This window comes from Giraffa tippelskirchi, chromosome 3, assembly GCF_054371585.1.
Source record: "Giraffa tippelskirchi isolate mGirTip1 chromosome 3, T2T-mGirTip1v1.2.pri, whole genome shotgun sequence".
Classification (NCBI taxonomy): domain Eukaryota; kingdom Metazoa; phylum Chordata; class Mammalia; order Artiodactyla; family Giraffidae; genus Giraffa; species Giraffa tippelskirchi.
In genome coordinates, this window is record NC_137277.1 from 86890750 (window position 1) to 86904016 (window position 13267).

General features: G+C 42.3%; 1 protein-coding gene across 5 annotated transcripts in view; it reads left to right on the plus strand.

Annotated features, from left to right (window-relative positions):
* Nucleotides 1-12948, plus strand: part of SLC25A12 (solute carrier family 25 member 12) — a 100255-nt gene extending 87307 nt beyond the window's left edge. For all 5 annotated transcript variants that reach the window (XM_081577797.1, XM_081577795.1, XM_081577796.1 and 2 more), the window contains 5 exons: nt 5524-5664; nt 7691-7829; nt 10145-10303; nt 10429-10519; nt 11844-12948. In XM_081577797.1, the coding sequence (XP_081433923.1) occupies nt 5524-5664; nt 7691-7829; nt 10145-10303; nt 10429-10519; nt 11844-12042 (729 nt within the window). In that variant the 3' untranslated portion in view covers nt 12043-12948. The remainder of the gene's footprint in view (nt 1-5523; nt 5665-7690; nt 7830-10144; nt 10304-10428; nt 10520-11843) is intronic.
* Nucleotides 12949-13267: the final 319 nt, after the last annotated feature.

Below are 13267 nucleotides of genomic sequence, written 5' to 3' on the forward strand. Positions count from 1 at the left end.
AAAAAAATAAAGTCTGACACTGTTTCTACTGTTTCCCCATCTATTTCCCATGAAGTGAAGGGGCCAGATGCCATGATCTTAGTTTTCTGAACGTTGAGCTTTAAGCCAACTTTTTCCCTCTCCTCTTTCACTTTCATCAAGAGGTTCTTTAGTTCTTCTTCACTTTCTGCCATAAGGGTGGTGTCATCTGCGTATCTGAGGTTATTGATATTCCTCCCGGCAATGTTGATTCCAGCTTGTGTTTCTTCCAGCCCAGAGTTTCTCATGATGTACTCTGCATATAAGTTAAATAAGCAGGGTGACAATATACAGCCTTGACATGCTCCTTTTCCTATTTGGAACCAGTCTGTTGTTCCATGTCCAGTTCTAACTGTTGCTTCCTGACCTGCTTACAGGTTTCTCAAGAGACAGGTCAGATGGTCTTGTATTCCCATCTCTTTCAGAATTTTCCACAGTTTATTGTGATCCACACAGTCAAAGGCTTTGGCATAGTCAATAAAGCAGAAATAGATGTTTTTCTGGAACTCTCTTGCTTTTTTGATGATCCAGCGGATGTTGGCAATTTGATCTCTGGTTCCTCTGCCTTTTCTAAAACCAGCTTGAACATCTGGAAGTTCACGGTTCACATATTGCTGAAGCCTGGCTTGGAGAATTTTGAGCATTACTTTACTAGCGTGTGCAGACACACTGAAACTATAATTACAGAAAATTAATTAATCTGATCACATTTACCACAGCCTTGTCTATCTCAATGAAACTAAGCCATGCTGTGTGGGGCCACTCAAGACGGATGGGTCATGGTGGAGAGGTCTGACAGAATGTGGTCCACTGGAGAAGGGCGTGGCAAACCACTTCAGTATTCTTGCCTTGAGAACCCCATGAACAGTATGTAAAGACAAAAAGATAGGACACTGAAGGAGGAACTCCCCAGGTCGGTAGGTGCCCAGTATGCTACTGGAGATCAGTGGAGAAATAACTCCAGAAAGAATGATGGGATGGAGCCAAAGCAAAAACAATACCCAGCTGTGGATGTGACTGGTGATAGAAGCAAAGTCCGATGCTGTAAAGAGCAATATTGCATAGGAACCTGGAACGTTAGGTCCATGAATCAAGGCAAATTGGAAGTGGTCAAACAGGAGATGGCAAGAGTGAACGTCGACATTCTAGGAATCAGCGAACTAAGATGGACTGGAATGGGTGAATTTAACTCAGATGACCATTATATCTACTACTGTGGGCAGGAATCCCTTAGAAGAAATGGAGTAGCCATCATGGTCAACAAAAGAGTACAAAATGCAGTACTTGGATGCAATCTCAAAAACGACAGAATGATCTCTGTCGTTTCCAAGGCAAACCATTCAATATCACGGTAATCCAAGCCTATGCCCCAACCAGTAATGCTGAAGAAGCTGAAGTTGAATGGTTCTATGAAGACCTACAAGACCTTTTAGAACTAACACCCAAAAAAGATGTCCTTTTCATTATAGGGGACTGGAATGCAAAAGTAGGAAGTCAGGAAACACCTGGTGTAACAGGCAAATTTGGCCTTGGAGTACAGAATGAAGCAGGGAAAAGGCTAATAGAGTTTTGCCAAGAGAACGCACTGGTCGTAGCAAACACCCTCTTCCAACAACAAAAGAGAAGACTCTACACATGGACATCACCAGATGGTCAACACCGAAATCAGATTGATTATATTCTTTGCAGCCAAAGATGGAGAAGCTCTATACAGTCAGCAAAAACAAGCCCGGGAGCGGACTGTGGCTCAGATCATGAACTCCTTATTGCCAAATTCAGACTTAAATTGAAGAAAGTAGGGAAAACCACTAGACCATTCAGGTATGACCTAGATCAAATCCCTTGTGAGTATACAGTGGAAGTGACAAATAGATTTAAGGGACTAGATCTGATAGAGTGCCTCATGAACTATGGACAGAGGTTCGTGACATTGTGCAGGAGACAGGGATCAAGACCATCCCCATGGAAAAGAAATGCAAAAAAGCCAATGGCTGTCTGAGGAGGCCTTACAGATAGCTGGGCAGAAGGCAGACTCGTGTCCAAAAACCAACTTCAAAGGTTCTGCTCAACTGTGAAAGTTTTTAAAGGGAGAATCATTTGGGGAGGGGGCTCAGTCTTCATTATCTTCCATTGTGTACAGAGTCACTGGTGAGGTAACAGGGCAGTACGCCTGCAGTCTTGTACTGAGTCTGAAGTCGCCACCCTCCACCTGCATGGGGGCCTTAGTTCCTATAGAAGTCAAAGGTAATTTGTTATGTATATTTCTTGGGGAGGAACCAGAACCCTGCTTCCTGGCTGCATTGTTGTTACTTGACTGCTTCTGCTTTGTCTCTGGGCTTCTGCTCCCTCCCTTTCCTGAAAAGCAACTCTTTGAATCTGTCCTTTGGAACTCAGGGAAGGTCAGGGAGGCTGAAGGAAACCTATTTCCTACAAACTAGAAACAGGAGACAAAGGATCCCACAGGGTCTTGTTCCATTTCATCTGGATGTTGTCTGTATATTCCTAGGTCTGTCATAAAGTTCTTAAAAATGATTATTTTTAAAGAATATATAGATCATGAAATTGGTAGAAATTTTCTCCTTCAATCATAGTAGAGTACATACATAGGTGTGTGCCTTGCTTATAGTGTCATTTCATTGTTTACATTCACTTGTTATATTTCATCTATTTTACATATATATGAACATAAATATATATATATATATATTTAGTTTTGTGATTGTGTCCAATGTGTTGATGAGACTTAGTATATGTTGTTGTTGTTCAGTTGCTCAGTCGTGTCTAACTTTGTGACGCCATGGAGTGCAGTATGCCAGGCTTCCCCGTCCTTCACTATCTCCCTGAGTTTGTTCAAACTCGTTCTTTGTGTCAGTGAGGCCATCCGACCATCTCATCCTCTGTCGCCCCCTTCTCCTGCCTGCCTGCAATTTTTTCCAGCATCAGGGTCTTTTCCAATGAGTCATGTCTTCGCATCAGGCGGCCCAAGTATTGGAGTTTTAGCTTCAGCATCAGTCCTTCCAATGAATATTCAGGGTTGGTTTCCTTTAGGATGGACTGGTTTGATCTCCTTGCTGTCCAAGGGACTCTCATATCTTCTCCAGCCCCGTTTGAAATGATCAGTTCTTTCTAACTGATGAAAGAAAGCTGAAAGAAAAGCCTCTTTTATGGTCCGACTCTCACATCTGTACGTGACTCCTGGAAAAACCATAGCTTTGACCATATGGCCCTTTTTGTATTTGTAGTACAGGTGCTGGGTAACAGATCTTAAAGACGTGTAATGGTTCATGTGTTTGTGTTTTCCTTCTTTTAGTTGTACTGTTTTAATTGAAAGTCTATTACATGTACATGTAGAAAGAAATTTGGAGAGTTGTTAAATACAAACTTCACTACACTGACAGTTATTTCCAGAAGGGTCTTTGAGAGACAGAAGAGGAGCAGGGAGCTGTGTCTGTGTGGTTGGGGGCACAGTGCTGTTTGGAGAATTCCTGCTCTGCAGGATGTTATAATTTACTAATGATTAAAAACATGAAAGAACTTTGTATTTATTTAAACATAATATCCATATTTAATGAGTAGAACCCAGGGGTTGACATCATCTGGTGGTGGCGAATTTGGGGGATTATAATAAAAATTTATGCTTTTTTTTTTAATCTGCTTTAGTTTAGAACATACAGTGCATTTTCCCAGAGATAGTCTTTGCAACCATTATTTAAACAAGAGGTTTCAAGGAAGTAGTAAACTTCTGTAATTGGTTTGGTCTTTAATACTAGCTACAGGAGCAATTACTTGGATTATCATTTTAACATAATTTTTCACCCAGCAATCCTTTTCAAAGTATTGTTTCCTTAGATTGAAACATTGAAATACTTTCTCCTGCCTGCAGTGCACCAGATTAAGAGACAGAAGCAGGGGCAAATCAACATGTAAAATTGGGTCAGTTGTCATTCAGGAGTGGTCTGGGTTGTGTAGATTTGGGAGTTGCAGGAAATCCAGAGAGAGACAGCAAATTGCTGCACCCTCAGTACTTGGTGGACAAAAAGAGGATTAGGGCCCTGAGGAATCCAGGGCAATCAACTTCCCTCCAAGAGAAAAGGAATCATGTGTCAGTGTTGGCAGTTGTGGATGTTGATAGGAATGAGGGATCAGGGTGAGAACAGGAGTGTTTTATTGGTTTATAGCCCCCCTGGTCAGTTAGGAGAATGGTCTGGGACTTTTTGCTGCCCCTTGGAAAGGGGGTCTGGAGGGCTGTGGGTTTTAGAAAAATGAACAGGAATATGGGTGAAGGTAGAGTATTGAAGTGGCATTGAATGTTGCTTGTGGGTTTTATGGGTATTGTTTATAGTCCTTCTATACCTGTGGAATTCCAGTGCCCAATGAGGCACCTGTTTTCCTGTTTCACATGTGACATGCTATTACAGTGAAGTTATGATTATGTAATGTAATTATGATTATGTGAGTGTGGTTCTGATTATATAATGTAAACAGCTACACTTAAGATGACAATGTGCAGATGAGATTTTTTTTTCACTTCATGAATGGAAATGTATATATATTTATGTTTTTAAATTTTTATGTATTTTTATGTACCCATATGTGAACACACACACGTTTTTTTTTTCTTATGGAAACCAAAAAAGGAGTTGGTAGCAGTTTTGTTAAACATTCTCTCCCATCCCCCCCCAACAGATTTCCAGTGCAGATACACTTTCATTATCTAAATTCAAATATCTCTGTGGTCGCTGACCACGGGTGAGTGTGGAGTGTGGCTTTGGTTTGCCCTCTCTTGTACTTGTGATAACTAGATGCTCCATTTCCCACCTCTGTCTTGAACAGTGTTTCTAGTTTGGTCTTGAAATGATACTGCAATTGTCCTTCCAAATTATCTTCTTTTGTGTGGATGTAGTTGCAGAGTTTTGTTCAGGATAATACATTTTAGAATTTGAACCAGAGGAGACTTTCCACCTTTGACTAGCGTGGGGCAAAAACACCTCTGTGTTAATTGCTCTACAGTCCAAGAAAGTGGCAGCAAGTGGTTGAGCTAAGGATACTGCTTGCTTTTAAGAAGAGGAAAGAAGCTATGTAGATCGGAATTTTAGCTCCAGCTTGGTAGAAGATACCAGTCAATCTCCTACCATCTCTTTCCCCTTCACTGGAGCACCAGCTGCCACATCTGGCTTCACTTTTGTTTTCCAGATGAGTTTATTAGTTTTGCCATTTTGGATATGGCTGGGTTGACCCAGGAAAAACTGGTATGGGAAACACTCCTGACATTTCAAATAGAAGCAAAACTAGACATAAGTTGATTTGAGACAGAGTTTGGGGCCATCCCTGTGAGCCCTTCCAGCATCAGCCAAAGCATTGGACTCTCATTCCCCTCCCTGCAAAGGGGGAGGAGTAAAGAAGTGGAGTGTGGAGTATGGAGGTCCCAGATTTTTTTTGGCTGTACTCTGGGTCGGTCTGGCTCTGATATGGAAATCTCCTCTGTCTTTCCTTTCTTGCCTGCAGGCTGGCGGCTCTCAGGTCATCTTTACTAACCCCCTGGAGATAGTAAAGATTCGCCTACAGGTAGCTGGAGAGATCACCACAGGACCCAGGGTCAGTGCCCTGAATGTGCTCCGGGACCTGGGACTCTTTGGTCTGTATAAGGTGGGTAGATTCCCTTGGGTTATCTCAATAGAGAGGTTGTAGTGTACTCCATAGAAATGTGAAAAAATGTCGAAACCAGACTTCTTCCCCATAAATGGAAAAGCAATCTTGTCCAGCAGGGTAGTTCCTGTAGTAGAAAATCAAAACAAAAAGAAAAAATCAGGACACTTCTATTAGAGGCAGTGGGATGTGCAACCACGTCGTCCTGTTGTCATCTTCAGGCTTTTATGAAGCTGCCAGCAGGGAGGCCAGCATCACAGACCTGCTGGCTTCAGGCTCACAGCCTTTTATTTACCGGTGGATATGGGAAAAGTTTCTCTGGCGTTCTTTTGGGACTGGTTTAGGACTGACTTCAAAATAGTCTTATGTTTATTTTGAGTCTGAGCTATCTCTATTGTTATCTTCCCAGTAGGAGCTTGTCTTTGTCTTAATAATTTGACCACAGTGGAACAGTAGTAGAGTTTGGTAGGATTCAGGTCTTTAAGAAGTTAAGTGGTGGGATTTGTCAATAATGAATTGCATTTTAAAAAAGCAAAACAAAAGCAAACCAGAGTGTACTGTACTTTAGCAAAATGCCAGTCAACAGATTCCTTCCCTGCAGGTATGCTTACTCCCATCATTACAGATCAGATGTAATGGAGCAGAAGCTATTATTTTTCTTAAACAAGGAAGAGTATTTCTTTTTCTTCTTTTGCCTGGTGTAAGGGGAGGGATACGAAAATTTAGCTTTTATAGACAACTGTGTTTCCACAGCGTCTGATTTATTTATAGATCCATCACTGTAGAAATGTGTAAATTGGCTTCTGTAGCTGCAAATTGGAAATTAGAAATTCTCTCGATTAGAATCACACAGCTACAAAGCTCTTAGGAGACCAGTAAACCAATGATGCCTGTCCTGAGAGTTTTGTACATACTTTCTCCCTTCTACCCCCAACTGCCATCCTTTTTAGAATTCCCTTTGAAAGCTGACTTTATTAAAATTATTTCTCTCTGTAGCATCTCTCAGAGAGTCCCAGGAATTTTATTTTCTTTAATGTTTGAGTTTGTCTTTTAAAAACAGAGCCATCTGGAAAACAAGTACCAAAGATGTAGTGTTTGCCTGGCCGGGTAAAGCCTCAGCAGTAGGCTAGTGTGGGCTGAGGAAAGGGGCAGTGTCAGTCACCAAGACAAGCTGTCTGACTAGATTTCTACTCTCAGGGATACTTCCTGTTAAAATATTTTGTCTGGGTTTCCCTGTCCTCTGCCATTTAGGACATGGGAAGTGAGGAGGGAAGTTTCGTGGTTTCTTTTTCCCCTTCCCTAGAATGTGTTAGTTGTTCAGTTGTGTCCGACTCCTTGAGACCCCATGGACTGTAGCCCACCAGGCTCCTCTGTCCATGGGATTCTTCAGGCAAGAATACTGGAGTGGGTAGCCATTCCCTTCTCCAGGGCATCTTCCCAGCCCAGGGATCAAACCCAAGTCTCCTGCATTGTGGGCAGACTCTTTACCATCTGAGCCACCAGGGAAGCTTCCCTTCCTTTTCCATGGCTCCTACCCCATAGCTTCTTACCTGGTACTTCAGGGGCTCTCAGCTGAGGTGGATTGAGCTGGTAATTTGTTAGTTTGAGGAGCTGCCTTTGTTGGTTGCTTTGAAATCAAGCTATCAATACTGGGTTTCTAAGTCTGTTCCCAGCCACACCCCATCCCCTGGCACTCACCAAGGCAAACCAGAACAAGACAGCCTAGAGGTTTGAACATTGAATTTTTATTAACCTTAAAATCTGAATCCATACCAGAAATGCCAGAAAATTCTTAGTTGTCAGAATACCATTGTTAACTAACTCTAGGACTCCCAGATCCACCAGACTTTCTCAAACTTGGAGCCACGTCTCGATTTCCCTGTGCCTGACTTGTTATCCTGTTTCTCTTCCACGTCAGTCTCAATGCTGTCTGAGGGACATCTCAGGCTTGTCACCCTGGATCCGTCGTGGTCATTCCCACATTGTTTATACAACTGTTTTGCACTATTTCCTCACTCTGTGACAGGGTGCCAAAGCGTGTTTCCTCCGAGACATTCCCTTCTCTGCAATTTATTTTCCTGTTTATGCTCACTGCAAACTACTTCTGGCTGATGAAAATGGACACGTGGGAGGTATAAATCTCCTTGCAGCTGGAGCCATGGCAGGTAACTATTTTTTTTTTTTTTTAAGCCAAAAGAGTCCCTACCCACCCCACACCCATTCTCTTAAGTACAGAATCTCTGTGCTCCTCTTCTTTATTTCTGGAAAGGTTATTGTTTGTATCTGACTTAGTTTAAATATGATCACTTTTTCTCCTTTGTGGGGTGTGCCATAATTCTGATGAGTGTTAATTACATTTGCATAATGTGGATAAACAGCTTAATGCAGCTTAGGAACTCGCAGCCAAATTAGCTCTGCCCGTCTCAATTGGGCTTTCATCAGTACCGTGTTTCTTAGCCTCCTCTGCCCCTGAAACCTTGGGTGCAGTCAAGCTGAGCATTAACGTAGAAAAGTTCTTCATCACAACAGTTGCTTTGTTGTGATGCACAGGTCTAGCATCCCCTCACTTTCTTATTCTGTGTATTGGAATCAACATGATTTGGCTTCAACTTGAGTTTGAAACTGTCCATGTTCCTTCTACCATCATCCTCATCAGACCATACCTCCTCAGCAGCACCACCCCACGGTGGCTTCTCTTCTCGGCTCTTAACATGCTCTGTCTTTCATTAATGGTTGTTTACATAAATTCTGCCCCCTCTCTCCTGGGCTGGGAGCCCCTTGAAGGCAGGGGTTTCAAATGTAGGAAGGTACTGAGAAGCTTCCTCTCAATCCCATGCTCCAGCCTTTCTCTTGTGTTGAGAGGGAGCTGATTCCAGATAGAAGGGCAGGACCAGGTTGTCCTTCACTGCAGCAATCCTCAGACTTGGCAGAAGAAGGAAAGGGCGTCTGTTTACTTGCCATTACCGCTGCTTAGGGAGAGAGACGGGCGAGGTGAATGAATGCAAGCCCAGTGCTGTCCCTGGGCGCTCAGGTGGTTCTGACCACCCAGGCTCCTGCACTGTGTGGCTCTCACTGGGTGCCTTCCCCTCTGGCCTGCTAGCTCAGCACAGCAGGACAGCCTGGGCACCCCTGGGGGTGTGTATGTAGCAGGAACCCTGGGTTCCAGGGGTGCTGGGTGGACGTGTTATTCTTCTCATCCATGATGACAAGGAATGACTCGTGATGATTAAGAAACTCTCCCAGGGAGCTTTGAGCCCTTATTTGGGGCAGTCAGTTGCAGTTATAATTCAAAAGCCAGTAAAGCTACCAGCTCAGTCTTGGCACTGAGTGTTCATCCAGCTCCTTTCAGGTATTCACCAAAGCCTCCCCAGTTGAAGTGAGGGCCAGCACGTCTTTCCTCATCTTTGCTCTCTGCTATCCAGACAGCAGCAAAGAACACTCTAATCATGGACGGGCATTTTGCCAGTGGCTGATGGAACCAAGTAAACATTTTCATGGAACTGTCAGCACCAGCTTCTTGCCCACAGATATTTGATGTCAGTTTTCACAATTAGAAATGAATTTTTCTAATTTTTACCTGCAAAGCTTTGCTGGCAGACACTGAGAACATTCAGGATTCAGAACATTCCAAAGGCAGCGATTCACCTAGTTTCATGTGAATAAGGTAGAGGGCTTGGCGGAAGGATATTTGCATCGTCTCGAACAGAGCACTCCCTGCCCCCCGCCCCGACGACCTACCCTGAGTGGCCAGCTCTATCTGCCTAGTGATGATTCAGTGAAATTCAGGCCAAATTGAATTTCTTCCCTCTAGGAAGATTATCTTGCTCCTTCGTTCCCTGTTTTGTTTTATAAGTGAAAGGTGTGGTTGTGAAATCCATCTTGAGTGCCCGGCCTCCTCTGCTTCAGTTGTAATGACTTCTGTCGTGTAAGCATGTCTGAAAGGAGTCACAGTCAACTCTCAAGTTAGCCCTTCAAAGGGTGAGTGGATAGGAGTATTGATATTCACCTCATACAGTAAGGCGACAGGAATCAGCAAAAAAAAAAAAAAAAACACTCCAGTTTGCTATCAGATATATTTAGCAGTTCATTAAATTGACATTATCCTCATTCTTTATTATACATGAAAATACTGTCTTATTTAAGAAAAGGAAAGAGGTAATAAAATAATTGAAACCCAAAGGGGAACACTGGGAATTGTCCTAGTAATATTGCTTCATTTATTCCTCTCACTGTTCTTTGGGATCGATCATGCAACATAGAGTGATTTTCCTAATTCAGAATGAATAAGAGGGTTTTGCCCTGACTCCACTGAAGCAGCTAGTGGGATTATATATCCTTTTTCCATTAGTGCCCAGGGTATCTATATAAGAAGCACTGAGTTAAAGCAGTTAAAGTTGCTAATTGTCCTGTTAGTTGTTAGCAGTCTGTCTATCCTTTGTAAGGTATTTGAGATGAATTAAACGTGCCTTTCTCCTGGAAGGTGTGCCTGCTGCTTCTCTGGTGACCCCTGCTGATGTCATCAAGACAAGACTGCAGGTGGCTGCCCGCGCTGGCCAGACAACATACAGTGGTGTCATCGACTGTTTCAGGAAGATACTCCGGGAGGAAGGGCCCTCAGCATTTTGGAAAGGAACTGCAGGTAGGGGCTGGAGCCGTGCGGAAAGGCTGGTTGGCTTTGGGGTCCTGCTCCCATTACTCACATGTGGTCTTTGCTGTAGCCATCCTGCTGTTAACTGCCCCTCTCCCCCTTTCTCTCTCTTTTAGCTCGAGTGTTTCGATCCTCTCCCCAGTTTGGTGTTACTTTGGTCACCTATGAACTTCTCCAGCGGTGGTTTTACATTGATTTTGGAGGCCTGTAAGTGCAACGTTTCAAACTCCCTTATAAAGAAACCCCCGACAGGTGTTTGTTCAGCCTATAAAGGCATTTTTGGGATAGCAACTGACAGGTAGAGGACCCTGCAGGAGCAATACGTTTAAATCAGATCATGGGCCTGAGATTCTTCACTGTTAGAGGAGTAAGACTTGGACAGGGTGACCCCATACACAGCATTAAGCAGCTGCTTGGGGAAAGTTTAGAGAGGAAGCAAATTAAAATGTAATATGAATAGTTGCCTTTTTAGTGTAAGCAGATACTAAGCTTCATGGATTTAGGTCCTTATTTGGCCTTTTTACCAGAAGTAATATAAATGTGTGTTAGTTACACTTGTGTAAACTTTCCAAGACTCAGTCAAGCCCTTTCACACCCTCATGATTTCATTATTCACCGTAATTTATTATTAGATAGGTTTAGAAGTTCTTAGAACTATTTTTCTGCAAAAAAAACCCCAAAAACCAAAGGTTCAAAGAGAGGTTATGCCCATGGACATAATCACTGGTGAGATTTAGGCCAGAAATTGGGCCTTTTGACGGTTAGTACTTGAAGCTTGCGCCGTGGACAAGAGGAGTCACTTGAATTTGCTGGGAGGGGAAGGTTGTACCCAAAGCAAGCAGTTACCAGCTTTTCAGCAGAAGATCAAATCTCTGTTTACTGCATAAACCTATGAACTCTTTTCCTGCTCAGAAGCCAGGTAGGGAGTTAGCTGTTGAACCAAGAATTTGAGGGACGTACACAAAGAAAGTAAGGACAATCTCAAAGTTTCAGGCTTTTCAATACTTTTGCATTCTGGAAAAGTAAGAATTATATTTACTTCTGTTTAAGTAATTTTAGTAATAACCTTCATGAGCTTATTACTTAAAAAGTTAGCTTTTAAAATTATGTCAAAATAAAAGAACATGTAAATTTTCTGCAGTTAATTTATGCTTAGTGTAGAAAATTGGGAAAATAGAAAAATCATTCAGAATCCTACTTCCCAGAGTGGTAATATATGAGTGTATTTCTTTCCGGTTTCTTTCTGTAGATCTATTTATGTGTATGAAATGGAGGCCATTTCTCTTCTAAATCAAATATGTGAATGTGTTGCTTTCAATGCAGCTATAAATCATGACTAGTGCAGCATAATTGACAAGGAAATAATTGGACACTCTTCTTGGTGGCACATGGGTCAGACTGAAAGTGTTCAGTTGTGTGTTATCTTCTTCAGTTTTTTTGTTTTTTTTTGGAGTATAGTTGCTCCACAGTGCTGTGTGTCTGCTGTTCATCAATTTTGAACACACTGACCATTGACTTTTCCTATCAACAGCAAACCCTCTGGCTCAGAACCAACACCTAAGTCACGCATCGCAGACCTTCCTCCTGCCAATCCTGATCACATCGGCGGATACAGACTCGCCACCGCCACTTTTGCTGGCATTGAGAACAAGTTTGGCCTTTATCTCCCCAAATTTAAACCTCCTAGTGTTACTGTGGTTCAGCCAAAGGTGGCCGCAGCAGCTCAGTGATAAGACAACCATTCAATGTGGCAAAATGGCGCCCTAGAAAGAGAAGCCTAGGAGAGCAGCCTTGTAATGTATCCAGTCAGCTGCATGGTGCTGACTGAGCTGAAGAATCAGATTATTCTTTCTATATGACATATACATATATTTGTTTATAAACTAATCATTTGCCCAGGAAAAAAAAATTACAACGCAGTTTGAAGCTTTAGTTTTATGTGTTGAAATGTTTTCTAAGCCTTGGCATGAATTAGTGTTCTAGACTGCTTTGCACAGCTTGCACTTACAGCGACTGTACATATTGTACATCTTTGTACAGAGACATCTTGGCACCTCATCCCAACAAATCTCATTTATAGAATGTAATGCAGTTCCGAGTGGCTTGAAATGTACAGAATGTTTTGAAAGTGTTTTATTAAGAATCACATGAAAATAAATGTATTAAAATTAAATTCATTCTTTTATTGGTGACTTATGGAAATAATGCATCAATATTGGATGTATTTAATTCCCAGCTTGTTTTCCATTCTGGAGTAGAAAAGTATTTGCTGATAAGAGGCATAACGAGACCAAGTGCTGACACCATTGAATAAGAGACCCTTTGGAACAGATGCATGCCAGCGGATGCCAGAGGACCAGGCTAATGACTTGCGTGTGCTGATGTGTTTCCATTTGTATTTCACATGTGTATAGATTCTCCTCTGTTCATCAACCAAAAGGCATTTCCTAGACAGCTCCTCTCCTGTCAGTGTGCATATGGAAGCAGGGATGTCTCCAGCATTACCAGCTTAGTTTTTGCCTTCCTCTGACACAGCAAGGCAAGGGCCTAGCTTTCAAAAGAGTAAAGAATACTTTGGCAATTTTCATTCGTATGGATATGATTCCAATCAAAAATAAAATGCACACCAAAATGTATGCATGGAGTTGGATTTTCCTTCATAAATGTACTGATAGTGCTTTTGATTTTGATTCACTACCAGTTGCTAATGACTAGTGATCAGGTTTCCCTCTTTTCCACTTTTATAGGAAATCATTTGACTTGGAAAGGGCTATGGTGGAGTAAGTGGAGAAGATTTAGTGGGCTCTAGCTTCTTCCTTATGAATCTAAATACAAACTGCTTATTCCAAAAGTCACTCACCAAGGGTGTGATTGCTAATTTAGATCTAAACATACATCTTGACAGCCACATCTACACTTTGCTCTAGTTGTGATTTGATGTGTAGCATCAGAATT